The sequence below is a fragment of the Echeneis naucrates genome, chromosome 4 (genome assembly GCF_900963305.1).
Source record: "Echeneis naucrates chromosome 4, fEcheNa1.1, whole genome shotgun sequence".
NCBI lineage: Eukaryota > Metazoa > Chordata > Actinopteri > Carangiformes > Echeneidae > Echeneis > Echeneis naucrates.
Genome location: NC_042514.1, coordinates 213,904 through 240,699, shown reverse-complemented (window position 1 = coordinate 240,699; position 26,796 = coordinate 213,904). Strand labels below are relative to the sequence as shown.

The following is a 26,796-nucleotide window of genomic DNA, read 5'->3' as shown; positions in this document are numbered from 1 at the left end:
AGCAGATCGGTTCAGGAAAACAAGACAAACCATCTCATTCTATTATTCTCCATCACATATTTAAAACAATTAATTTTAGATTAAGCTCAGTCTCAGTTTTTAGGTCCGGTTCAGTCAGAAGTCAAATGTTGAAAGAAAAACACATGAAGAGTCAGAGAAATCATTCTGATCTTAAATACAAAGTACGCACAGTATTTAAACACAAAAGCTGCTGAACTTGTTTCTAGCTTTTAACACATTCTTCGTCTTTCAGGGTGACATCATGGACAGGTAGCTGCCTGCAGCCATGGGGTTTATCAGACAGCTCATCCTCCTGCTGTGGAAGAACATCATCTACCGCCAGAGAAACAAGGTGACACTGAAACAACATGTTGTTTACAGACGTAGAGGATTAAATGCATAGATGGAAACATTCACCGGGGAGACGGCTATAATATAACACCAAGTTTAGTAGCTGTAATTTAGAAATGTTCACAGAGCCGGAGCTTCTTTCAGCTATGACTGCTTCAGCTCCTATTGTCTGAAATTATTTACTGAACTAATAAGAGCAGCACATTACCACAGTGGTTAGCGCTGTTCCCCCACAACAAGGAGGTCCTGGTTGGGTTCCCGGCCTGGGGCCTCCAAAGACATCCTGTTTGGGTTCATTGGTGACTCTAAACTGTGCGTAGGCCTGAGTGGTTGTTGGTCTGTCCAGCGTGACCCCGCCCCTGTCCCACAGTGAGCTGGGATCGGCTCCAGAACCAGATCAACAGTGGAAGATGAATTAATGAACTAATAAATCCGGGGAAAGGAAGGACATATTCCCATAGAGTCTGTGTCCGTCTCATTTGATTGAAGTTCTTTTCTAACTCAGATCCAGCTGATCATCGAGCTCCTCTGGCCTCTCTTCCTCTTCGTCATCCTCATCTCTGTCCGTCACTCACACCCTCCTTACGAACAGAGTCAATGTGAGTCAGATTATGTAACACACACATTTGCAGCTCTAAGATCCAGTTAAAGATGATTAGCTGAGACACGGTTTGTTTTTCAAACTGCTATTTGTTTGACCTCCATTGACCTGTGTTAGTTAAAGTGATTTTTTTAAATGTCAGGTGACTCTGAAATTTAGATTAACATGTTTCTGTGTTTATAAAGGAGTCGTCTCAAAGTGCTGACACTTTTTCTTTCAGCAGCTCCACTGAGTTCAGGATCTTTTAACAACTTATATATATAATTTGATGCCACTTGTAGAAAAACAGAGTTTGTTCAGGAACCAGCATATTCAGGTCTAGGCCAGAACCAGAACCACAGTGGTCTCCTTGTTTTGGGTTTGAGGTTTAATCCTCTTTTTTTCTTGTAGGTCACTTTCCAAACAAAGCGTTACCCTCAGCTGGCACCCTGCCCTGGATCCAGGGCATAGTCTGCAACATCAACAACCCCTGTTACCACCAACCGACGGTGGGGGAGACGCCAGGGCAGGTCGGCAATTTCAACAATTCCATGTGGGTAAAAAAGGAGGAGCCAACAGGGAATCACACAAATGTCTGTGAAATGAAAATGTTTCTTACTGTCAATATTTTGCTTTTAACTTTAAAAACATTATTACAATACATTATTTTTCCATTTACAAAACAATAAAAGTCAGAAAACAACAAGAGGTCAGTTCTCAGCTGCTTTTACAAACAATTAGTAGCTTTTAAATCAGTTTAATGAGTGAAATCCGGATGTGATGGTGGAACAGCAGCATGTGCACATGCACATTAATTTGGTTAATTAAAACCACACTGCTTTATTGCAGTTTCAGTTTGAAACTAAACAAAATTAGTTTGAATGAAATTGGACCAAATTTTGCTGTTTGCTGGTTAAAAACATCCCTTTTGACCCGTCTCTCTTTGTTCCTGTAGAATCTCTCGTCTGTTCCTGGACACACAGACTCTTCTGTCCTTCAGTGGAAACCGGAGCTTCTTGGTCTTTCAGGACTTGATGGACAGTGTGTGGCGGCTGGGGCAGCGTCCTGGAGCTTGGCCGAGTATCACTGAATTTATTTACATATCCTCTAACGCCATGATCTGCGGAGTTCAGTTAGAGCGTCCAGTTATTCTATAAAACACACTGCAGTTTTATTTTATATCAGAGGAGTATTTTTGTCATCTCAGACGTTTCTGAGCAGGACTGGTTTGCATCCTGGTCTGGTCCAGGATCCAGTAAAGACCAGAGTGATTTCAACAGGTGTTGATTGAGAAGCTGAATGTGTTCATCCTCCGGGCAGATTAAATTACTTGACTGGTACAGGTGAACAATTGGATCAGTGAAGTTTTTCTGCAACAGGCTGCCGTTTGTTGATCCCACACTTTAATAGAAAAGCTAAAGACAGTGAACTGCTCCGCCAGAGTTTTCAATTTTCATTAAGCTGCAGACATGAAATATTACAATTAGCTAATTGATATAGTGACACTTTCCACCAATTTATTATTATTATAGAGCCAGCTGTGACGGGTGTGTGACTGTGAGCTTTGACATGATTGTTCTGCAGCTGAAACAATGGAAAATTACTTGAGAGCCAATGAGACGTTGACGAGCTTCCTCCTGACCAACGGGAGCCTGCCGCCTGAGACCGTGGATCAGCTGATGAAGGCTCGTCTGGACCTCCAGGTGAGCTGCTGGCTGTAGATCCTTGTAAAACATTTGATTTGCAGAATAATCAGAACTTATTCTACTTTCAGTTCAGCGTTGTTCACAAATAAAAAAGGAAATTGAACGATTTTAACTAATTTACTGAGTTAAATAAAAGATAAAATCTCAAAATGGAAAATTGAGGAAAATCATCTAAAACATGAACACTGGAGCAGATTATTTATCATGAATGTGTGAAATGATTTTGGTCCCATCTAGGTTTCCGTAGCTGGAGTCCAAATCAAGGACCTGGTGTGTAACGTCAGCACGTTCAGACAGTTTGTGACTGTGGACCAAAGAGACACTGCCATGAGCGACCTTCAGACTCAGCTGTGTGACCTGCCGGTCGACGTCCTGCAGGAGGCCGAGCGCCTCTTCTTGTCTCAGCTCGACATCAGCAAGTTGGTCACGGTGGGTGTCGGACAGGAAGTGAAACAGGAAGTTTCCTGACTGAGTGTTTGTGTGTGATGAGGTGTTCAGGTACTGTCAGTAAACCTGAGTGTCTCCGTCTGTCAGAGAGACCGACTGATAGCCAACGCCAACAACTTCAGACTCATCAGTGAGGCCGCCACTGCCGCCTCCCAGGAGCTTGCTGCCCTCATAGATGACGTACGTATGATGTTACATGTTTGTAGTTAGTATCAACAATGACCTTAAAGACTCACACAAATTAAAACAAGAACATCCAAATCATCTTACAATGAGACATCGCCCAGCTGGGTGGGATGTTTCAGTGGGAACTGAAGCTTTTGTTGTTTTTCTGCTTTTTCTCATGCATTTATCTGTTTCTATTTTTCCCGCCTGTGATGTGTCTCCTCTCTCTCCCTCTAAACCCTGTCCTCAGTTTTCCTCGATGTCCAGCTTTGCAGAGATGAGCGCTGCTCTTCGTCTTCTGTCTCTGGAGAGACAGCTGCCCACAGAGAGCTTCAGAGCATTTTCAAGGATCATGTGCGGTCACCCTGAGGCTGGCGGCGAACGCATTCCGTCGCTCAACTGGTACGAAGACAATGACATAAAGGCTTTCCTGGGCAAAAATGTCACTGAAGATGCCGATGTGGAACGGAACAACACCAGTAAGGGATTCAACACATTCAACACATCAGAGTTTGTCACAGATTCTATCATCCTATCATTAAAAAAATCTGTTCGAACAACAAGACAACATTACTGAGCTTCGTTGACCTGTTTGGTCTGCTCTTTCCTTCTGCAGCGCCGTTCTGTAAAAACCTGATCCTTGGGCTGGAGTCCAACCCTCTGTCCCGCATCGTGTGGCGAGGAATTAAACCTCTCTTCACGGGGAAACTGCTGTACGCACCAGACACTCCTGCAGTGCAAAAAGTCATGAAAGAGGTACGACAACAGTCAGCAGGATCCGCTGACACGTTCAAGTCAAGAAGCTTTTTCTCCTCGTTTGATTCTGAAAAAAAGGCAGATGGTTGTTTGAGAATCTTTAGCTGTTTCATGAGGAAAGGGAATAAACCAGCATTAAAGCTATGATTGATCTACTGTCACTATAAAATCGAGTGAGTGATTCATTGAATCACTCATCTTCAGGTTGTGTATTTCACTCTGGATCTGGCTTTTCACATTAAAGGTCCTTCCTTCATGTGAGACACCAGGTCATGTAGATGAGAGGCATCATGAATTCATCCATGTGAGCTAACTGGAGTTTGTGTCTGCTGAAGGTGAACAAAACCTTTGAGGGCCTGCAGATCCTCCAGATGCTGGATGAAGCCTGGAAAGAGGTGGGACCACGTATCAAGAACTACATGGAGAGCAGCGTGGAGGTCCAGCTGCTGCAGGTTCGACTCACTGCCTGTTTTCATTTATATTAATATGTGTATGTTATTTAGAAATATGACTGACGTGACCAAAGGTGTTTTTCTGACAGAATCTGTTGAGGCGACCTGAGGTGGCAGTTCTAGTCAACCTGCGTTTGGAGAACACATCCTGGACGGCCTCACGGATCGCTCGTTTCCTGGCCACACCCTCGCCAAACGCCCAGAGGAACCCTGGGACACCATCTTCCTGGCTAGACATATACAACAACATCAGCCACATCGTCAGCACTTTGGCACAAGTCACTGAGGTGAAGCTCTGCAGGGAGCCAGTGCAGAAAAATCAGGATAAAACTCTGAGCTTTGACTTGCTTTTAAATTCCTCTCCTCCTCTGCGACACTGCAGTGTTTCTCTCTGAACAAGCTGGAGGGGCTTGAGACAGAAGGTCAGCTGGTCGACCGGGCGCTGAAGTTGCTGGAAGACCGGCACTTTTGGGCAGGCGTTGTTTTCCTGCTGCCAAACACTTCGTCTCCTAAGCTGCCGCCTCACGTCACCTACAAGATCCGGATGGACATCGATGACGTGACTCGGACCAATAAGATCAAAGACAGGTACAGAGGAGGCTCCAGGATGTCTTGGTTTTATCCTGGAACATTAAGGAGAGACTATACATCAGAACAATAAAATAAATAAAACAGAAACACAGTTTCATGTTTTAAGTTTAAAGAAACAATAAGTTAATGTATAGATAAAAACATCATCATGTTTTATTTTTTTATTTGCCATTGTTTTGAGATCTGTCCTCTGTAACAGATGAATCAGGATTCTGACTTCATCTGACCTAAGAAACAAAAACATGGTCTTTGTCATTTCTTCAGGTTCTGGGATCCTGGTCCAGCAGCCGACCCCTTTAACGACATGCGCTACATCTGGGGCGGCTTTGTATACATCCAGGACCTGGTGGAGGGAGCAGTGAGCCGAGTCCTGACGGGGGTGCCACAGACCACGGGCATCTACATCCAGCAGATGCCTTATCCCTGCTACGTAGACGATGTGTGAGTAATCTGGTGTTTTAGAACATATTGCAGAATTCCTGATCAGATAGAGATAGAAACTTCAGATCGGCTCTAAAACACGAGAGGAACTTCTCTTTGGAAAAGAAGGAACCATTCAGAGTGGTTTTGTAGTTGGTTCTGGTTTTCTGATTCCAGACAGCAGAGTCTGAACTGATCAGATGGGATCAGGTTCTGAAGAAGAGATTTTTTTGAAACACAAAGAGATTGAGAATAAATAAATAAATAAAGAAAAGAATGTGGCTTTCACGTGTTAAAAATAATGCAGTTCAGAATAACTCACCAGTATTGATTCACTAAAGGGAAACAAGCCACAGTGATAACATCTGCCTCAGCATCATTATTTTTAAACTATCCCTCCTGCTCCTCCTCAGCTTCCTGCGTGTGCTGAATCGCTCTCTGCCACTCTTCATGACTCTGGCCTGGATCTACTCGGTCGCCATGATCATCAAAGGTATGGTGTACGAGAAGGAGGCCAGGCTGAAGGAAACCATGAGGATTATGGGTCTGAAAACAGGAACTCTGTGGCTCAGCTGGTTCATCAGCAGCATTATTCCTTTCCTGGTCTCTGCAGCGCTGCTCATCGCTCTGCTCAAGGCAAGATGATCCGACTGCACCAAACACATTCAGTCTGAGTGCTGAACTTCATGTCTGGAGTCAGAGTTTAGAGGAAACTGAATAAATGTGGAAGGAAACCATTCATGCAGTGACTCTCCATCCCTCGTATCTTATTTCTCTCCAGTGGGGCGACATCTTGCCGTACAGCAACTCAGTTGTTGTCTTTTTCTTCCTCATTGCGTTTGCCACTGCCACCATCATGCAGTGTTTCCTCATCAGCACCTTCTTCTCCAAAGCGAACCTGGCTGCTGCCTGTGGGGGGGTCATATACTTCAGCCTGTACCTGCCCTACGTGCTCTGTGTGGCCTGGAGAGACCACCTCAACACCACCGTCAGAGTCTTTGCTGTGAGTAAAATCATCACAAAATTTTGATAAGCTGCAGTAAACTTAACATGTTGATTGTGTTCCCTCAGAGCTTCCTGTCTCCTGTGGCGTTCGGGTTCGGCTGTGAGTACTTCTCTCAGTATGAGGAACAAGGTGTGGGCATCCAATGGTACAACTTGCACTCCAGCCCCGTGGAGGGAGACGGCTACAGCTTCACTACATCTATAATCATGCTCTATGTGGACGCCTTCATCTACGCTACAGCAGCCTGGTACATCGAAGCTGTGTTCCCTGGTATGCTTTCATTGACTGATGGAAACATCATCAACATGGAGCATCTGTGCACTGAGAGATAATTAAACAATGAGACAAAGGCACTACATCTAAACAGAAAACTTCATAAAAAAAATCTATCTTAATACCAATTTGTAAATTAGCTATCTTAAAAAAACAGAAGAATGTAGATCTAAGCTTTGGATTTGTGTAAGCATGTGGACTTGTCATCATTCCAGTGGCAGCAGATGTAACATTGTACCTGAACTCATTGTGTTTGTGATTTTATATCAGGTGAATTTGGGATCCCCAGACCTTGGTATTTCATCTTCCAGATCAACTACTGGGGGGGTGTTCCTCTGGAGGCCGGCATGCCTATCCCCCCGGCACCTGCAGACCAGGACGAAGGTGCGAGGTGTTCACCAGCATCTTTCTGTCTGTATCTTCTTCCCCAAAACCTGGTCTGTGTAGAAACACAGTGGGAGCCAGATGATAGAGACCCAGTATAATCAGATTTGGTTCTAGACAGACAGACTTCATGTAATCTCTTCAGGTTTACTGTGTGTCTGCCATCAGATCATATCGAACCAGAACCCAGTAACTTGGCTGTGGGAGTGAGCATCAGAAACCTGGTGAAGATCTACAAGAAGGGGGGGAAAGTGGCCGTCAACCACCTGAACCTGAAGTTCTATGAGGGACAGATCACGTCCTTCCTGGGTCACAACGGAGCTGGCAAGACCACCACCATGTGAGTCCATCAGAGGACTAACAGACGTCCTCTGACGTTAAAACCTTAATTTTTATAAGAAAGAAAGAATCTCTGCTGCTGATTCAAAGTGAAAATGAGAGACATTCAGCTGTTACAGATCTGAGCAGTTTGAGGGGCCAGATTCAGTGAATTAATTCATTTTAATTATCCAGAACAAACAATTCATATAATTTTGTGTTTGTTAGCTCTGTCCTGACGGGCCTGTTCCCGCCAACCTCAGGGACCGTTTATATCAAGGGGATGGACATTCGCTATGACATGGACATCATACGAAGGACGCTGGGAGTGTGTCCTCAGCACAATGTCCTATTTGACATGTAGGTTCAGCTCTGAAGTGAATGCCATGAGTTGTTCGGAGAACTAGATGCTGACAGACTGTGTGTGTGTCTCAGACTCACAGTGGAGGAGCATGTGTGGTTTTATGGCCGTCTGAAGGGTTTGTCTGAGGATGAGGTGAAGTCTGAGCTGGACACTCTGCTGGACGACGTCGGGCTGCTGCACAAACGATATGAACAGACCAAGAACCTCTCTGGTTATCTGGCTTGTTTAACTCTGAACATATGACTTAATTGATATGGAGAGTTTGATTAGCTTTTATTGATCAGTCCTTCCTGTGACAGGGGGCATGCAGAGGAAGCTGTCTGTGGCCATCGCGTTTGTCGGAGGGTCGAAGGTGGTTGTTCTGGATGAACCCACGGCCGGTGTGGATCCATACTCTCGCCGAGGGATCTGGGATCTGCTGCTCAAATACCGCAAAGGTGCCTTCTCTCATCATTTACAAATGATTATACTTTTCTGTGAGTGAGGACAGGATGACATGTTGACTATAATAAACACCAATCAGCCAGCTCAGGTTCCATTTTTGCACCAAACATCCTGGCCAGCAGCTCCACAGATTCTGACAGCTGTCCATCAGAACACATCACACTTCACTCACACCCTTCACTTTGGTGTCATAAAGTTATAGCTGATGGATGTAGATGTGTTTTTTTATTTCCTGCATGAAAGCATTAAACAAACATGGTGCAGATAAAACACAACCCAAAGTGAAGATGTGTCTGTTGTTCTCATGAGACCGGACCATCATCCTGTCCACTCACTACATGGACGAGGCAGAGCTGTTAGGAGACCGCATCGCCATCATATCCCAGGGGAAGCTCTGCTGCTGTGGCTCGCCACTCTTCCTGAAATCCCGACTGGGATCTGGCTATTACCTGACGGTGGTGAAAAGGGAGGGGCAGGACTCCAGCACCCCCAGCAGCACCAGTATCTGTACCAGCACCAGCAGCGCCAATAAGATGCTTCCCCTCAAGGTCTGATTTTAAATTAAATCCGAATAAACACAGGAATGAAACTCTAATTTATCTTCAGTTGCTGTATTCAGCATCATGTCTGTCTCCGTAAACTATTTCAGGACAGTGAGTCCTCAATGAGCGAGGACACTGGACTGGGCAGTGAAGAAAGCAGCTCCTGTGAGTGTTCAACAGCCTGAAACCTTCAAGGATCAAACACCAACACGATCCTCATAAACTTGTCATTTCTCTCTCCTCGTCTTTGTGACAGATGCAGCAGCGCTGCTCTCTTTGGCTCAGCATCACATCCCGGGCTCGCGGCTGGTGGAGGAGTCAGGGCGGGAGGTGATGATCAACCTGCCGCAGACGGCAGTCAAGAACAGCAGCCTGGCGGTCTTCCTGTCCGAGCTGGACCTTAGACTGCCTGAGCTCGGCATCAGCAGCTACGGCCTCTCAGACAGCGCATTGGAGGAGGTAACACTCTTCATCTACAAACCAAGAGGATTTTTTTTTAATGACTTATTACAGAAACAGGAAACTCGCTGAGGGTTGGGCTTCATGCGACTCCATTCAAATTTTCAGTTGCCAGCAAAAGATGAAAGACCAAAATAAATCCAGTTCAGACTTAAGAACACACAGTCAGACCTTTCTCTTCAATTTGACCTGTTTGAGTTCTGGTTCAATCTTAAACACCTTATAGAATAAATTCACTGAAGGTCTTTAATGTGTCCCTTTCCAAAGTAAACCATGTAAATGAACTGGACGCACACACTGAGCTGACCGGGCTGTTTGTGCAAAGTGTGTTTCCGTGACTGATCCACTTGACAGGAGCCCGTCTCATCGGGGGGGGGGGGATATTTGTGGCACAGCCTTGGTCTTAATGATCTTAACATTAGCTGTTAGCCTCAGATTAGCTCCAACTGAAGGAGCCTGAGGAGTTCCCTTCCTGTGACGCTGACCTCTGACCTTGTTATTTGATTATGTCCGTCTTGTTTGTTTCCAGATCTTCCTGCGGGTAGCAGAGGAAACTGGTGTGGACGCAGAGCCTGAGTCTCCCCCCGGCCAACTGCCATCAGATGGACAGAGGGAGGACAGAGGACGAGCTGAAGAGCCGGAGCTGGGTAAGAACCGACACTCAGAGGATCCGTCATGTTCCTGTCAGTCATTATTCATCTACACATCGTCTGCTACTATTTGTTTCCTCACTGCTGCCAGGACGGAAAAGGCTTCGTAAGAAAGGTACCGTCACTTTAAATCATCACTAATGAGCCGTCGACGGGACAACATTCTGGACTGAATGTTCATGAACATTCATGTGTTTCCACGCAGAACTTACACTCACTGTCTCTGATGGATAATCAAGAAACAATGAGATCAGTTTGATTGGGGGGGGGCAGTTGATAGAATCTCAGCTCTGGTTCTGGTCTGAAAGTGGATGTTGCTGAAGGGGATCTGGTCTTGGTGCTGGTCCATCAGTGGACATTCTCCATCAGGCCTCTCTGTGTCCACAGAACCTCTGGAGACCGACCTGTTGAGTGGAGATGGTGGAGGCGGCCCCCCCTTGACTGGCTGGCCGCTGACATGGCAGCAGCTGAGAGCACTGTTCATTAAACGCTGGCTTTATGCCCGGAGGAGCCGCCGGGGTTTCTTCGCTCAGGTAATGAGGAACAAGAGCAGACCACCTGGAGTCTGTTGAAGCTGGTTCTAACGTCTCAGAGCTGACTTTTGCTTCCTGTTTCAGATCGTTCTTCCTGCTGTGTTCGTCCTGATCGCTCTTCTCTTCAGCCTCATCGTTCCTCCGTTTGGGAAGTACCCAGCCCTGCAGCTGCAGCCCTGGATGTACGGAGAACAGTTCACCTTCTTCAGGTCAGGCCTTAACTCAGAGGGAGCCCACAGTTGGCTGCTTCTCTGACGAGGGAACCCCACACTCATGAAAGTTCCACTTCTAACTTTATCCTTTCAGCAATGATGCCCCAGGGAACCCAGCCATGGAGAACCTGCTGGAGGCTCTGCTGCACAGGCCAGGCTTTGGGACCAAATGTCTGGAGACGGAGAACAACAGAATGTAAGAGGTTCTCACAACACAAACATCTGTGATGAAGTGGAAGGAATTGCAGTTAAGTTCTCCCCGCCACCCGCTGTTTCCCGTTCTCCAGGGCTGCTGGCTGTTCCTCAGACCGTAGTGGTCTGTTCATGCGTCCTCAGGTTTCCTACTCCACGTGGCAGATGTTCAGCAGAGGGAACTGGACCAGAACCAGACCTTCTCCTGAGTGTCACTGCAGCTCAGAGAAGGTCCGTCGGATGCTCCCTGACTGCCCCCTGGGGGCGGGGGGGCTCCCACCTCCCCAGGTAAGAGGAGTCAGGTCATTGATCAGTGATCTGTGATCAGAAACACAGGACAACGTGCTGACTTGTCTTTCAGATGAAGAGACTGACAGGGGACATCCTCCAGAACTTGACCAGTTATAATGTGTCAGATTACCTGGTGAAGACGTACGCTCAGATCCTCAGGACCAGGTGCTTCACTGCTTCAAACACTTCCTGGAAGTCTCATTCAGTCATTGATGTTAGAGCGAAGATTTAAGCTCTACTCATGTTCTCTCTCTCTGTCTTACAGCCTTAAAACTAAGAAGTGGGTCAATGAGTTCCGGTGAGTTCTGTGAATTAAACACAATTCGATCTTGTGGAAGTTAATTTAAACTTAAGGAAATGTTCCTGTCTATGCTGCAGATATGGAGGCTTCTCCCTCGGGGGTCGCGCCTCTCAGCCTGTTGCCGATTTCCATCATGTCCAAGACTCTGTCCTGGCCATCAGGACTCGTTACAGCATCCCTCAGGTAAAGTCTTATCCTGTTGAGCTGTCCCCTCTGTCCCTCAGGAGAAGCCTAATATCAGTCTGCCGGTTCCTTACAGAACGGTTCACTCCATCGACTGCTGGACCGACTGCCAGATTTTCTCGGACGATCGACAAGTGAAAATAACGTGAAGGTGAATATTCTTTTCACTGTGAAGCAGAGAAGCCTGAGTGCAGCTCATTAGAAGGTGTGTTTGCTTTCTCAGGTTTGGTACAATAACAAAGGCTGGCACGCTTTGGTGTCGTTTGTCAACGTGATGAACAACGGGCTGCTAAGAGCAAGTCTCCCTCCAGGTCCGGACCGGAGGAGACACGGCATCACGGCCTTCAACCACCCGCTCAACCTGACCAAGGAGCAGCTCAGCGAGGTGGCCATGTACGTCCTGAGTGTGTAGGGCTGCACAGGCACACTGTGTTTATCCAGATTGTGTTCCCCTGACGGCTGGGACTCTTTCAGGATGACCACATCGGTGGATGTTCTGGTGTCCATTTGTGTGATCTTTGCCATGTCCTTTGTGCCGGCGAGCTTCGTCCTTTTTCTGATCGAGGAGCGTGTCAGCAAAGCCAAACACCTTCAGTTCGTCAGTGGCGTCAAACCGATTCTCTACTGGACAGCCAACTTCACCTGGGACATGGTCAGTACAGGAAGTTCAAGCCACATTGTAGCGCCATAATGTCAGATTTTCACTCTAACCCCACCCCCCAGTTTATTTCAACATAGTCCCAATGGACAACAAACACAGACACAGTTTCTCCGTCCTGTAATCAGGTTAAAGTACACATTAATGGTACGAATCTACTTTAACCCTCCAGCTGACAGCAGACATGTTTTGTTGTGATCCAGATTCGTCCTCTGCGTTCTGCTGTTGAATGTCTGTTCTGTCTGCACTGTGCTGACGAGGAAGTCCTCTGGTTGATGACATTTTGCTTTCAGCTGAATTACACTGTCCCGGCCTCCATGGTGGTGCTGATCTTCATCTGTTTCCAGCAGCAGTCTTATGTTTCAAAGACAAACCTTCCAGCTCTCGTCCTGCTGCTTCTTCTCTACGGGTATGTTTGTTTTCAGTCATTGGACAGGCTCTGCTCATAACTGATATTTAAATATCGTCGTTATAATGTTTTCTCATTAGCTGTTGTCTGTTGTCTCACCTGGTTCATCCCCGCAGGATGGGATTTTAACTTAACATCTAACAGAGTGATCTTTTCCAGGTGGTCCATCACGCCTATGATGTACCCAGCATCCTTTGTGTTCACTGTCCCAAGCACAGCTTACGTGGTTCTGACATCCATAAACCTCTTCATTGGAATCAATGGAAGCATTGCAACCTTTGTCCTGGAGCTGTTTGTAGACGAGGTACGAATCCCTGACAGACGAGGGCCAGTGGACTCTAAAACAGAATAAGAAATCAGATTCATAAAGATATATCAGAGCCTGAAGCTGAAGCTTTAATTCCTTAATTAAACTACTAATGAGCTGTTTAAGTTTGAAAATGTCAGTAAGATTGAACTGAGACAAAGAAGTCGATCCCCCAGTGATCCTAAACTGTTTGTTTTTTCAGCATCTGAACGAGGTGAACCGGATTTTGAAGAAGGTCTTCCTCATCTTCCCTCACTTCTGTCTGGGACGGGGACTCATCGACATGGCCAAGAACCAGGCTATGGCCGATGCCTTCCAAAGGCTGGGTAAGATCCAGAGAGGAGAGTTTTGTTTCTCTTTAAACCTCAATAGGTCGGTTGACTCTGTCGTGACTAAATCAGACAGCCCAAAGATTCTCTTCTTCTGGTCCAGGCACCAAACAGACTCTGGACCCGCTGCAGTGGGACTTTGTGGGGAAGAACTTGTTTGCAATGGCAGTTGAGGGTGTCATCTTCTTCCTCTTCACCATCCTCCTGCAGTACAAGTTTTTCATTTGCTTCAGGTACGAGTTCCATCTCCATGTAAACACTCTGCATCAGTCAGTTTTTCCCTCCACTGTTTCCAAGTGTTTGCTCATGAAGGGATTTATTAGTCTCTTTAAATAATTTTCTCGAGTTTCCTTGACCTGCTATTTATGAGAGCCTTCAAGTAACCTGGTTGGGATTTTGCACTTTTTAAATTGATTTGATTTGATTCTGGTTCTGCCGGAGTTTAAGGGGATATAAGTGTTTATACATAATAGCTTAAAAAACGTTTTAATGATAGAATCGTGGTTTTAGAGATATATAAAATAATGAATCAGTGAATTTTTCTCTAGAGAAACAGGCAGCAGTAATGCGTTCGAGTGATCCCTCCTGTTTGTGCATGTCTTTGTGCAGGCGGTGGTGGGCGGAGCCTGAAATGGCGCCTCTTGGTCCAGAGGATGAGGACGTTTCCAGAGAGAGACAGAGGGTGAAAAGTGGCAAAGCCCAGTCAGACATCCTGTCCATGATTGACCTGAGCAAGGTGAGATCCAAGGTCATAGACTGTCCATCGCACATAATGCAGGTCTGGCTCTGCCTCGTTCATAAACAGCCACAGATGTACCTGTTTCTTCCTTGGAACAGAATGTGATCCTGTTTTCATTAACAGAAGAGTATTAAAGCAGTAACCTCACAGGTGGGAGTCTGGATCCCACAGACAGTGAATGCCTCACTTTTCTATGTGTTTCTTAGGTGTATAAAACAGGAAGGAAGCCAGCAGTGGATCGGCTCTGCCTCGGGATTCCTCGTGGTGAGGTGAGACAGCGCCACGCTGAGTCATTTGCTGCAGATAAAGATCAGCAGAGTCCACTTTATGGACCACATCTGGGTCCAAGGTCTGGTCCTCTGTACTGGTTTTGGACTGTTGTTAACTCCTCCACAGGATCCTGCTCCTGCAGAGATGAAGAACACGTTGTATCAGTGCAGCTGGACAAGTTCTGTTGAGGTCAAAGGTTTGATTTCCACACAGATGTCCTGCAGACTTATCAGGCTCTGTGATATTTGGAGCCTGTTTCAGATCGTCGAGGATCACATACGGGACTTCTCAGAGTTGGGGGAGCAGTGACAGAACACATTGTGTTTGATGTCGCAGGTTGTGATGCTTTCCCAACAGTACCCCAACGTTGTGTTGTTGTGTGTGTCCTCCAGTGTTTTGGCCTACTGGGGGTGAACGGAGCTGGGAAGACCTCGACCTTTCGCATGTTGACTGGAGACACGCCTGTTACCTGTGGCGACGCCTTCCTTAACCGCTATAGGTAGGAAGAGCTCCGCCTCACCGACGTTCTGACACTCTTTGCTTAACAAACAGGAGGAGACTCAGTGTCACTGATGCAGTCATCAACAGGAAGCGGAAGTAATGGAAGTGGTCCACATGTTTAGTGTAATTGCAGCAGTGGATCTGCTGCCTGGATTATTATGATCAGCAGAGAAACGGAGAAATAGTGTTAGGTGATTCAATAATGTGGTGTGTGTGTGTGTGTGTGTGTGTGTGTGTCTCAGTGTGCTGACAGACATGGAGCATGTCCACCAGCTGATGGGTTACTGTCCACAGTTTGACGCCATCAGTGACCTGCTGACAGGGCGGGAACACCTGGAGCTGTACGCTCGCCTGCGAGGCGTTCGAGAGGATTCTGTTGCTAAGGTACCTTAAAGGAACAGACACGTCCTTCCATCTGATCCAAACATATGTTGATGCTTGAACTGCTACAAAAGAAGCTTGTGTTTACCCAAATACAGCGTCAGCATTCACACTAACGTACTTTTCTTTCCTGTCGGGGACGAATCTGAACTTTGAGGAATGCAAGTGGTTTTTAAATTCAAGGTCATTTTCACTGATACATGATCATTTAAATAAACCTCCATAACCACGAAAGCACTGCACAATATTAACTAAAGAACCATCAAGCATAATAAAGTCAAAGAAACAAGACCAGATCTAAACCTCTCAGTTTGGATCTGCCTGTGGTCAAATCCTGATTTCATATGGACTTGGAGTCTTCTGATCGAGGGAGTGTGTTCTCGGTTATCCCACAGGTGGCCCAGTGGGGGGTGAGGAAACTGGGGCTGACGCAGTATGCTGAGCGGGAGGCCGGGGGCTACAGCGGGGGCAACAAGAGAAAGCTTTCCACCGCCATCGCCCTCATCGGTGCGCCGTCTGTCATCTTCCTGGTGAGGATCAGACTCTGAGCAATCAGTCAAATATGTTCAGGCCTGATGGCATCACCTGTTGCTGATTAGAGGAGGCCATTTAAAACACTTGACATGAATGTTTGAATCATCATTGTCGTCGTCATCGTCATTCTCATTAATCATTAATCCAACATAAATGCAGGTTTTTAATCAACCTGTTCACTTCCTGTCAGGATGAACCCACCACTGGGATGGATCCCAAAGCCAAGAGGTTTTTGTGGAACTGCATCCTGAGTGTCACCAAAGAGGGAAGAGCTGTAGTTCTCACCTCCCACAGGTAAGTTGAGTCAGGCTGGACATTCCTTCAGTGCGATCATGATAATGACTCTGTTCCTTTGTCAGCATGGAGGAGTGTGAGGCACTCTGCAGCCGCATGGCCATCATGGTCAATGGACGCTTCCAGTGTCTTGGATCCGTCCAACACCTGAAGAACAGGTGAGCGCACCTGAAGGTCCAGCTGACCTTCTGTCAGTCAGTCATTCAGTTCCTAAGGAGAAAAGATCCAAGGAGACAGGGTCTAAGGACACAGGGAAGGAAACATTCTTTCTTTCTGTGTTTTCAGTGTTCATACACAATTGTGTATTGTCTAAATGTTGTCTCAGGTTTGGTGATGGTTACACCGTCATCCTGCGTCTGTCGGACTCGTCCTGTCCTGACTTGTCTCGTCCAGACTCATCCTCTCCAGAATCGTGTCCCGTTGGCGCCTTCATGCGCGGCAGTTTTCCGAGCGCTGAGCTGAGGGAGCAGCACCACAGCGTGCTGCAGTACCAGCTGCCAGCTCACACTTGTAGTCTGGCCCGGATCTTCAACCTGCTGGGCAACAACCACGAGCAGCTGGGCATCCTGGACTTCTCCGTGTCCCAGACCACCTTGGATCAGGTGAGGATGGTGATTATCAGCTGTTGGATCAGGTTATTCAGTCATGACTGGAAACTACTTCATTTCTGCAGGTGTTCATCAACTTCGCCAAAGAACAGACTGATGACCTCACAGAAGTTGCCATCAGCAACGGGACCCCACAGAGCAACTTGACTGCTCTGCCCGCCAGGATCAACCCCCCCACCATCCAATCACAGCCACCGATCACAGCCCCGCCTCCATATCAGGGAGTTAGCGACAGCAAACTGAAGGAGGGAAAGTCCAGACAGGAAGCTAACCAGGAGGAATCTGGGGGGGGCAGCAGCATGGCCTTGACCGGTTTACCCCCCCCAGAGGGGGAGACCCTTCAGACGGGTCAGGGGGGAGGCTGTGGAGCCGGTCAGGGAGAGTCCAGCATGTCCAACAAGTCCAACAAATCCAAACACAGAAGAGAGAGATCCAGAAAAGACCCAACTGCACTTTTTATGGTGGGAGACAACAGGCAGGACAGCTGCCTGTGACTCCCCCAGGACAGAACTTCAGACCTGAACCTGCAGCTGAAGAAACTCTGATGGGTTCCTGATTTGTCGTGGGTGCCTTCATGGATCTGTAGCTTTAAAACCTTCACTGTGTTCAACTGTATGTAATCTGTCCGAGAATATAATCCAGGAATATAATACATGATTAAGATTGATGGAGGTGCAGCCACTGATAGTGCCCCCCACCCACTACCACCGGGGGGGCTTCCCTCAGGGCTTCAGGTCTCAGCACTTAGACTGAAGTGAATGTGTTAGATGGAACTATAAAGATTTACTGCACTTTATTGTCTCTATTTTCTGTCATTTTTTATTTTATTTTTTTATGTCACATTTTGTCACATGTAGGAAACTGTCACTTCATGTTGTTTCTACTTTATCTACCTATCTATCTATATGTCTATCTGTGTCTGTGTGTCTGTCTATCTAATCATCAGGCAGATAATGAATTGTATTCAAACTGAGCTGTAAACAACAATGTGTTTTTGTTGTTTTTTAATTGATGTGAAGTTTCTGGATTATTTTTGAACCTCCCTGTTCTTAAAGCTGGTTTTGAGTCAGACAAATTAATTTTGCATTTTAAAAAAAAAAAAAAAAGTCAAACCCTGAAAGAAAACGTCACACTGATCAAATGTTCTCCGTCACAACCTGAAGTGCGGAGAAAACTTCTGTTGTTGCCTGGAGGGAAATAAAAATCTGCTGTATTTCTGATTCCAGTTAGCTGTTTGTGACACATTACTGCGTTGTGGTCAATGTCTGGTTGGTTTTCCTCATGGTGATGATGAGTGTGGGTCCATCTGCAGGAGGAAGAGGAGGATGATGACGAGGACGAAGGCTGCTCTTCCTGAATCCGTCCGCAGATGTTGGTGCTGCTGCTTCACTGTTTCAAAAGAGACAATGCTTCACTTCACAGTCAGAGGAGCTGTGAGGACATTTTATCAGTTATAGAATGATAAAATACACAATAAACAACAACACTAAACACTGATATATTCTAACCACCTGCAGACCCCCGTGGTGCTGGATTACTTTGTCTCATGCCGATGATGTAATAATAGAATCACCTTGGTCTGATAATTGACCTAATGCACATGTTGGTCCGTCGCCCCCTCCCGTTTCGGATCAGACTGGGCTGGTGTTCCCGAACCTTCGTCAGCTCTACTCCTCCTCCTCAGCAGCTTCTGTGTGACCGTCTGCAGCAGGTCTTCCAGACTGGACACAGAGACATGATGGAGACGAAACTGGTCCGATCTCTGAGGACAGAGGAGCCCAGTCAGGGTTCAGGTCCAAACTTCAACCTGTACAGAGCTTTTTGTCTCATGTCATTGAATCTTCTTAGAGGAAATGTTGGAGGAGCAGAGAGGTCAAAATGTCTTACACTGTTGGAGAAGAGCAGGTCATCCATCCAGGGCCTGTCCATCAGAGCGGCAGGGCCTCCTCCTGCAGGTGGGACCTTTGACGTAGAATTTGTTTTCCCAGGTGAGGTGAGGGAGGGCGGAGCTAACAGGAGGTCACAGCTCTGAGAAGCTGGTCTGGTCTCAGGAACGAAATAACAGCTGTTGACTGACTTTGATTTCTCGTCACATTGACAGATGAATTTTTCTTCTTCCTCCTGTTTCTTCTCCTCCACCTGCTCCCTCTCCTCCTCCTCCTCCTCCTCCCTGGTTGAAGCTAAAACAGGCATCAGGTTTACACAGATCTTCATTCTGTTCCCTAAAGTCTCACATGTTGTCCCCTTGTCTATGGTGGATCTGCTGATAATTGTCCTCTGTTCCTTTGACCTCACGGTCCTCAGCATGGGGACACATTTCTTCACCATGATGATCTGAGGAGCGTCTGTCCCACCTTCTATCTGTGCAGTTTTCTTCTGTTTCCCCATCACAGAGCTCAGAGACAGACGGCTCTGTGTTTCCTGATCACACTGAATCTCCTTCAGAAATAGACCTGCTTTGTTTCCTTCTGGCTCTTCAGCAATTGTGTGTCCAACGACAACAGGACAACAAGACTGTCTGCCAGTGAAACTAATGTTAAGGAAACATGCACACATGGGAGAGCCTGGATTGGTTGCCTGTGGTCATGTGACCAGGCTTCAGCCTGTCAGTGCTCCCTCTCACCCGAGGTGATGAACTGGATGTTTGCCTGCCCTCCCACGTTAATGTCATTATAGGAGTTGTCTTGCACCTGTGTAAAGACCAGGCTAGCACTGTTTCCACAGTCCTGTTCTTTTATGCCGAAATAGTTTTATCATAGTGTTGGCTTGTTCAGTTCATGGGTTTTATGTTCTGGGTGTGAGGCATTTATTTTAGAGATTTTAGTTTATGGTTGATAACTAACGTTTGTCCTCTATTTGTTTTTTTACAGTTTGACTTTGTTCAAGGCCGGGCCCACACTGTCACACTGCCTCTTCTCTGTGGTGGGACTGCACGGGTGGCACTTTGTGGTGATTATACATATTTGGTTAAAACACTGCATGCTTTTTTGTGTGAAATTGGTTATTTAAGATTGGAGCGCATGTTGGGGTTTCCTCTGTCCATCTCGTCTCCCACAGCTGTCCCTGGTTGCTGTGTACAGCTGACTCGACCTTTTGTTTATTTTTTTAGGGCATTCAACCATTTTTTTTTTTTTGCATTTGAGTGTTTTTATTTTTCCTCATGCCTTTTATTCATTTAGGTTTTACATGTCTATATTTTAATAAAGCCAACATTTTTTTTTTAATACAAGCTACGCCTCTGATTAAATTGGTCCTGTTCGGGGAATTTAAGATGGGTCACACCATATACAGATAATCACATTAAAGATTTGAGGGTTCCTCCTGCCCCTTCATAGGAGGTGGCGTTGTTGAAGTGTGTTTAAGGAGTAGCCCGTCAGTGTGAGTGAGGACTAACTTTTACCTCACATTTTCATACTGGAAAACCTTTAATCTGAAGGATTAAGACAATGGATGAGGCAGAGCCTTTATTTTGAAATCATGACAGGGATTTTTTTTAGTTTTGTGTCTCAAAGATTGTTGATCAGGTAAGACGGTCACTACAATGCGTTCATATGTCGACATGTCTGTTTTGTGTGGGTTTCTTCCTCCGTCCATCCTGTTTGGGTTCGGTAGTGACTCGAAACTGTCCGCAGGTCTGAGTGGTTGTTGGTCTGTCTCTGTGATGGACTGGAGACCTGTCCAGAGTGGAAAAATGTTTCTTCTTCCACCAAAGTCTGAAAATAAAACTGGATTCAGAAGTCCAGGTCTTTGTCCGTCAGAGTGGGAGATCTGTGTTTCTGTCCCATCTTTGACCGGACAAATACGGACCGGACCGGACCGGCTCTGCTCGGTAACATGGTGGTTCTGACCGACAGCAGCGACGAGCAGGATTTAATGTGAGTGACATTTACAAGTCTGCTCCATCAGCGAGCTAACTAGCATTAGCCATCAATTAACGAGCTAGTTAGCTTTAATTAGCATCGGCAGATGTTTGCTGTCTGTTCTTCCTCCGATCCTTCCTCCTTCCTAACCCTAACCCAGATCACCTCTCGGTCACCGGTTCGGTTTACATCGTAATGTTCGGCTAAACGGGCTGTAGGTACCAGCCCGTTAGCCGTTAGCCGCTGTGAAGCGTCACTTTGTCGGCTCCACACGACAAGACAGCAGACAAAGTGTCCTCAGACGTGCTGACGGAGCTTCAGTTCGCCGCAGCTCTTTGTTTATTTCGTGGGACTCTTCACACCCTCCAGGATCACCGGACAATATTGCCGACCACATACGCAGAACACGGGCTCTCCCGGCTGGTCGTCGGGCCGGTGATGCCAGCAAGGCAACCACACACACCGCCGATTCCGAGCCTCTTTCTGAACAACACAAAAACGACACACTGCAGGACTGCTGTCTGAATCCAGTGAGACACCTGCTTTGTGTTTCACTATTAAACCTCCCTGAGGTGCTTTCTATAGTCTCATCATCTAAACCATCAACTGGGCTTTTGGGCCTGATACCTACCAGGCTGTTTAAAGATGTTTTCCTCGAATGTATATTCTGGATCTGATCAGTGTGAGTTTATCTCTCGGCTATGTTGCACAAAAATACTAATCCTGATCCAGATGTTTGGCCTGATTATGGGCTCATATCTAACCTCCCTTTCATTTCCAAAATTCTTGAAAAAACTGTTGCAACCCAATTTTGTGACCATCTGCAGGTTTTAGATTCCATCACAGAAACAGCTCTGGTAAAAGTTACCAAAGACAACGAATTGGCCTCCATACTGTCCTGTTAGATCTTAGTGCTGCTTCTGACACCACAGACCATAATAATCTATTACAAAGGCTGAAACATGAAATGAAATCAAAGGAGTTGCACTAAGCTGGTTCAAATCATACTTATCAGACAGGGCTAGGCTGCAGAGGGTAACAGAAGAAGAGAGCAGAAGAGATCATCAGATGCCGTCTGCCCTCCTGGAGAACCTGCAGCCATCTCCCACCGCGGTCAAAATCTGTTTAACTTGCTGCCATCAGGCAGGCAGTCTCTGAAAAGAAGGACCAAAAGAAAAACTGCTTCTATCCGTGGGCCATCAGAACCCTGAATTATGCCAGTGATGCAATTTTTTTCTGTGCTATTGCTTACAGAGGGTGAATCTTTTCAGTTTACAGAGCGCTTAAAGTGAATGACTACCCACAAATTATTAGTTTTATAATAAGTATAAGTATAATATAAAAAGTCCTATTCTGTTATCAAAATTCACAAGATCTAACTGAAGTCACATTCTACTGTTTTCCCAGCCTGATAGAGGAACGTAAATGCATCTCACTGCCCAGCTCTCCTGCCAAGCGAGTGTCTCCCACCAAAAAGAAGCAATTCTTCATCAACAAAGCCATCCGCAACTCCGACCTCATCCCCCGAGCCAAAGGCAAGAAGAGTCTGCGTCGGCAGGAGAACAGTAAGTTTGCTGCTTCTGAACTAAGACCTGATGGTCTCCCTCCTCCAGGAGAGACCTGGTGATTTTTTCCTTCTGTCATTTAAGTTTTTGTCCTCCGTCTCTTCTCTCTCTCTCTCTCTCTCCACCAGCTCGGTATCTTGCTAACCTTGCTGAGAAGGACGAGTGCTCCAAAGATGATCTGGAGGTATGCAGTAACCCGGCCATCCCGTCCATCTTCACCGAGGCCTGCACCAACGGTAACTACATCGAGGTGAGAATCTATGTTCCAACATGGCTGCTCTTCTTTCTGCAGGAGTCACCTCTTCGCTGTCAGTCTGTAAATATATGGAACAGCCAAATTATAAAATCTAATTTCTTGATAAATGAACATTAAACAGTTTCTAATCAAGGGGGCTGGTGTCTAAGGAAATAACAAATAGCCTGGGTCCATATTTAGATCAAAATGTAGCTTAACCAAACCACAGACTAACAGTTGCCACTTCCTGCCTAACGGCTACATGAACTAACAGCACAGTCTGACCTGAGAAGGTGAAACAGACTGGAGGAATACGACTATTTCATGACTTTCCTTGTCGTCCTGCAGCCCTGGAGTGACTTCATGAACTGCTCCGGGGAGGAGCAGGAGAGGCTGCTGTCTGAGCTGGAACAGGAGGAGGCCAAGAGGAAGACCTCCAGCCAGCTCCCCAGAGACCTGAGGAATGGTGAGAGCTGGCGTCAGTATCGTGATGGTTGTTTAACGTCTCTTGTTTCACGCTCGCTCGTCTCTTCACAGTTGATCCTGCCTTCAGTGCTCAGGACTGTTTCCAGAGAATCGACCGGCGGCTCAGAGCCACTCTGAGGAGGAGGCAGATCCCCATGGTGAGTTGGTCCAGATCCACAGTCTGTTCAATGTTGGAACTGCCCCCCCAGTTTAAAAGTGGGAGGGGCTAATCCCTGACAGGTGTGTTGTTTACCTGCAACAGCACAGCATTTCAACGTCAGGTCTTGTTTGTAGCACTGGAACCCTTTGGTTGTTTGTTTGTTTTTTATTATTATTATTATTATTATTGTATGTATGTGTGTGTGTGTGTGTGTGTGTGTGTGTGTGTATATATATATATATATATATATATATATATATACACACACACACTTAATGTAGGCACTTGTGTCCTGGGGGGTGACCCAGAGGTGGTGTGGCAGCTCCACTTGTTTTTCGGGCCTCTGCCTTCTTTCTCTTGGCTAAGCAGAATTCAAATGTTTATCTCTTTTTTTTTTTAAATTAGTACATTTTATTTCATTCATGTACACATCACTTTTTGAATTACTTCAATAAAAATCGGTAGGTACACATTGTATGATGTGTTCATTTGTTCAGTGGGCTATTAAATGAGATGATGTGAACCAACTCCGATCAGCTGTTTTGGAATCAGATAGACTTGGTTTCTAGAACCTCCTACCTTGAATACTACTCAGGTTTGGAGAGCTGCTGTCCTGCATGTTTTACATGTTTCCTGCTCCAACACACCCTGACTCCTGATCAGACCTTAGCGGAGCTTGATGACGAGCTGATCATTTGATATCAGGTGTGTTGGAGCAGGAAACATCTAAAACATGCAGGACAGTATCCCTCCAGGACTGGAGCTGGAGACCTCTGCTCTAAGTGAACGTAAAGACTTTATGAGGATTCATGACTTTCAAACAAACAGCTGATTCTGGCTCTGAATCAGCCGACCTGGATGCATCAGTTAGGCAAAATCGGCTCAGCAGCTAACAGGGAGTTTGTTTTCAATTCAGGTGATTACAGTACGACACACCTTTCATAAGACGTTCAGTTTTTCCGATTTCAATTTCCTGAACATGAATATTTTCTGGCCGGCGCAACGCCTCAAGGACCGACGTTTTCATTGTTTGTGTCCTCACAGGGAATTCTCGAAGCGCTGGAGAAAAATCTACTGAGCTTCTTCAACACACAGCCTCGTTCAGTTTACACAACCAACCTCAGCAGCAGGTACGCATCTTTTACATATCACGTTTGGGGAGAACTATTCAGCTTCATCAACATATATTCACAAAGAAACAAAAAATATTCTGTCTGTGAAATCCAGATTTAGAGCCAACAGGAGACTCGTCTCTCTGGTTACAGTTTTGTGACATTAAGATCAGAAACTCTGTTTATTTTTAGTGTTGGAAATGAAGGATGGGTTAGGGTTAGAGGTCAAAGTCTACTACTGAATTCTGAGATGAAGAAGAAGTCAGGAGACCTTTCAGGAAAGAAAGAACACAGCCCCCCTCACAAACGCATACATTCATGTCCTGATGATGTTTCCTGTAGATCAAACTGTCCAATCACATCATTTCCACACACGAGGAGAGTGAAGACAAAAAGGACTGAACAAAGACTGACATATTTGTGCGTCTGTGTGAGTCATCTCTTTTCTCTTGTCTGTAAAACCAGTTTTGAGCGTCTGCTGCTTCATGCCATCTGCCAGTACATGGACCTGGTCTCTGCAAGTGAGTGAAAACGAATTCAAGTGAATTTCTGAAAATATCGTCTGTTAGAAGTGTCCTGTTCAGGTTTACCATCTGTCTGATGTTGATTTTAATCCACATGTGAACAGTTTTTGTTTGTTTGTTTTTTTTTTAAATCCTTTGTCTTCCATCGTCATCCAGTTGAGTCTGGATCTGTGGCGTTTAGTGACTGTGTCACATGAACAGTCTGACGGTTGTTTTTGGATCTTCAGGCACCAGCTCCAACGGTTCACGTCAAACTGAGGTGATAAACAAACAGGAAGAGTTTCTGCCTCCTACCCTCCTGCTGTCTGCCTACCTGGAGCAGATGAGCTCGGACCGGCAGCAGGACCAGTTGCTATGCTGCAGGCAGGTGGAGATGATGTAGAAGAGTGACATTGTCCAGAGACAACCTGTTCCGCTCTGCATGGACTCTGCAGCAGATGATCCATCAAACAGTCCAGTGACCCCTGAACCAGATCCACATCCACTGATCCAAAATCATCCAGGATAGTTTGTTAGCATGTTAGCCTGCTAACCCTGCATACTTCAACACGCAGGCCTTAGCATTTAGCACAAAGCTCAAAGCTCTGAATGCAGCAGTCAAAGATTTAAACTGATTAATGCCTGACGGTGCTAACTGAGAGACGTCCTCAGATATCCTCTCAGTGAAAACAACACAATTTGTTCTTGTTTACAACACGTGTCTTGTGTCCTTCAGGTCAGGTGTATGTTCTGGTCCAGGTGATTCATCAAGTTTGAGAGACAGGGTTATTTAACAGCAACATGAATTTAACTAAAGAGCAAAGGGAATGTCTCCAAACAACAAAGGGCTTTAAAAATGTACTTTACTTAATGCCCCGACTACAAATTGAGATCAGGTAGTCCTGCCAGACCAGGATATCCTGGATCTGTCTATACATCTGTCTATATATATATATATATATATATATATATATATATATATATAATTATTAGCCATCACAGTTACAGTGTTGTCCTCAGAGGTGGAGTCTTCATTCTGTTTCAACACAAACTGGAATAAACTCAACATTTTCATTTCAGGAGCTGCTTCATTTACCTTCATTTTCTGTGTTTACACCAAACCAGGACACTAATTAGTTCCAGTCCTGGGCCTTGTCCTGCAGGACTTCAGGTGATTTTCTGCCTTAGAAATAAACCAGCTGCCTGTTTCTGAAACTTTTATTCAGATTGTTTTACAGAATCTGGGCACTCTCTTTTTTTTTTTTTTTTTGCAACTGAACCTTATAGTGCATTTTGTCAACAACCAAAGTTAGTTGTTTGTAAAAATGTCTCAGGCTTCACTGTTTGTCACAACATGACATCACTTCCTGTTGTGCTGCAAAAATTATTTTGTGCCAATGTTTCATCATCAGAAGCTTCAACACAAACTGATGTCCATGTCTTTAATGATTCTCATCGTGTGAACTGAAAGTTTTAATAAACATCAGTGACAACATGAAGCTGGTTTTCTTCATCATCATCATCCTGCAGTCAAACCTTCTCTAGTTCATTAACTGGTTTCCATCATGTTTACATAAAGAAGCTGTTTGGATTTTTGATCTTTATGGTTGAAGTTGTTTCTCTTGGTGCAGCCTGCTGATTAACTGTCACTTCCTGGAAACTTCACTCAACCTGAGCGTGATAGTTTTCATGGTTTTCCGTCGATGTAATTATATCAAGTATGTTTTAGAGCTGGCCCGTCAGCATATAGCGCATACACCACAAATACTACAAGTCCCAGAGTGCTTTGCGTTGCCGCTCAGCGCCCCCTCCCTTTCTGCTGACAGTCATCAGCATTCGTTCTACCGGACACCTCGGACAGACTCATCTCACCCGCCGTGTTGCCTAATGCACAGTTTGCTGAAAAACAGCGTACTCAGCACCGAGTTCACCCGCTGATTTACCGACTTTGGACTGCTCAGTAATCGGTTTGCTGTTGACGTGGAAAGTGCACCAGCCAACGTCCAAATGGAGCTGATGAAGTCCAGTGTGGTGACAGCTGAAGTCAAAGTGTGAGTCTGTGGGTGCTGCTTAGTTTCCATGTTTCCTCCGACACACTGCCCAACTCTGCCCAAGCTGCTCAAAGGCTCTCTGTGTGAGCAGCTGGTGTCTTTGATGAAGATGGAGGAGTCTCCCTGATGATCCTCACAGCCTGACCCAGACGTGCATCAGAGTAAATCAGAACAAACTGAGCTTGAATGAATGTT

General features: G+C 45.8%; 2 protein-coding genes across 2 annotated transcripts; both read left to right on the top strand.

Annotated features, from left to right (window-relative positions):
- The first annotated feature begins 286 nt into the window (after nucleotides 1-286).
- abca7 (ATP-binding cassette, sub-family A (ABC1), member 7) lies at nucleotides 287-17,765 on the top strand. The gene is made up of 48 exons (XM_029500505.1): nucleotides 287-352; nucleotides 857-950; nucleotides 1,343-1,484; nucleotides 1,887-2,011; nucleotides 2,516-2,634; nucleotides 2,875-3,066; nucleotides 3,172-3,264; nucleotides 3,500-3,728; nucleotides 3,866-4,005; nucleotides 4,341-4,457; nucleotides 4,547-4,744; nucleotides 4,840-5,045; nucleotides 5,313-5,489; nucleotides 5,882-6,104; nucleotides 6,250-6,471; nucleotides 6,540-6,744; nucleotides 7,018-7,131; nucleotides 7,300-7,471; nucleotides 7,678-7,809; nucleotides 7,885-8,024; nucleotides 8,113-8,250; nucleotides 8,567-8,805; nucleotides 8,907-8,964; nucleotides 9,056-9,258; nucleotides 9,788-9,905; nucleotides 10,296-10,441; nucleotides 10,526-10,650; nucleotides 10,748-10,849; nucleotides 10,941-11,133; nucleotides 11,207-11,301; nucleotides 11,402-11,434; nucleotides 11,515-11,620; nucleotides 11,697-11,771; nucleotides 11,844-12,013; nucleotides 12,095-12,272; nucleotides 12,572-12,687; nucleotides 12,847-12,991; nucleotides 13,197-13,320; nucleotides 13,427-13,556; nucleotides 13,933-14,059; nucleotides 14,269-14,331; nucleotides 14,725-14,831; nucleotides 15,076-15,217; nucleotides 15,610-15,744; nucleotides 15,939-16,042; nucleotides 16,108-16,200; nucleotides 16,368-16,644; nucleotides 16,716-17,765. Exons 1-48 carry the CDS (start codon nucleotides 287-289, stop codon nucleotides 17,142-17,144), a joined length of 7,077 nt encoding a protein of 2,358 aa, XP_029356365.1. The 3' UTR covers nucleotides 17,145-17,765.
- A 2,609-nt stretch (nucleotides 17,766-20,374) lies between these two features.
- Nucleotides 20,375-26,034, top strand: r3hdm4 (R3H domain containing 4). Its single transcript, XM_029500491.1, has 8 exons — nucleotides 20,375-20,525; nucleotides 21,918-22,075; nucleotides 22,204-22,325; nucleotides 22,659-22,776; nucleotides 22,848-22,933; nucleotides 23,980-24,065; nucleotides 24,513-24,568; nucleotides 24,799-26,034. The coding sequence occupies exons 1-8, from the start codon at nucleotides 20,485-20,487 to the stop codon at nucleotides 24,951-24,953; spliced, it is 822 nt and encodes a 273-aa protein (XP_029356351.1). The 5' UTR covers nucleotides 20,375-20,484; the 3' UTR covers nucleotides 24,954-26,034.
- Nucleotides 26,035-26,796: the final 762 nt, after the last annotated feature.

Excerpts from the sequence above, each read along its gene's own strand:
- abca7 (XM_029500505.1), top strand. The coding sequence starts at position 287 with ATGGGGTTTATCAGACAGCTCATCCTCCTGCTGTGGAAGAACATCATC. Across the intron at positions 4,458-4,546 it reads TGGAGGTCCAGCTGCTGCAG|AATCTGTTGAGGCGACCTGA; the intron begins GTTCGACTCACT and ends TTTTTCTGACAG. Across the intron at positions 7,810-7,884 it reads CACAATGTCCTATTTGACAT|ACTCACAGTGGAGGAGCATG; the intron begins GTAGGTTCAGCT and ends TGTGTGTCTCAG.
- r3hdm4 (XM_029500491.1), top strand. The coding sequence starts at position 20,485 with ATGGTGGTTCTGACCGACAGCAGCGACGAGCAGGATTTAAT. Across the intron at positions 20,526-21,917 it reads AGCGACGAGCAGGATTTAAT|CCTGATAGAGGAACGTAAAT; the intron begins GTGAGTGACATT and ends CTGTTTTCCCAG. Across the intron at positions 22,076-22,203 it reads TCTGCGTCGGCAGGAGAACA|CTCGGTATCTTGCTAACCTT; the intron begins GTAAGTTTGCTG and ends TCTCTCCACCAG.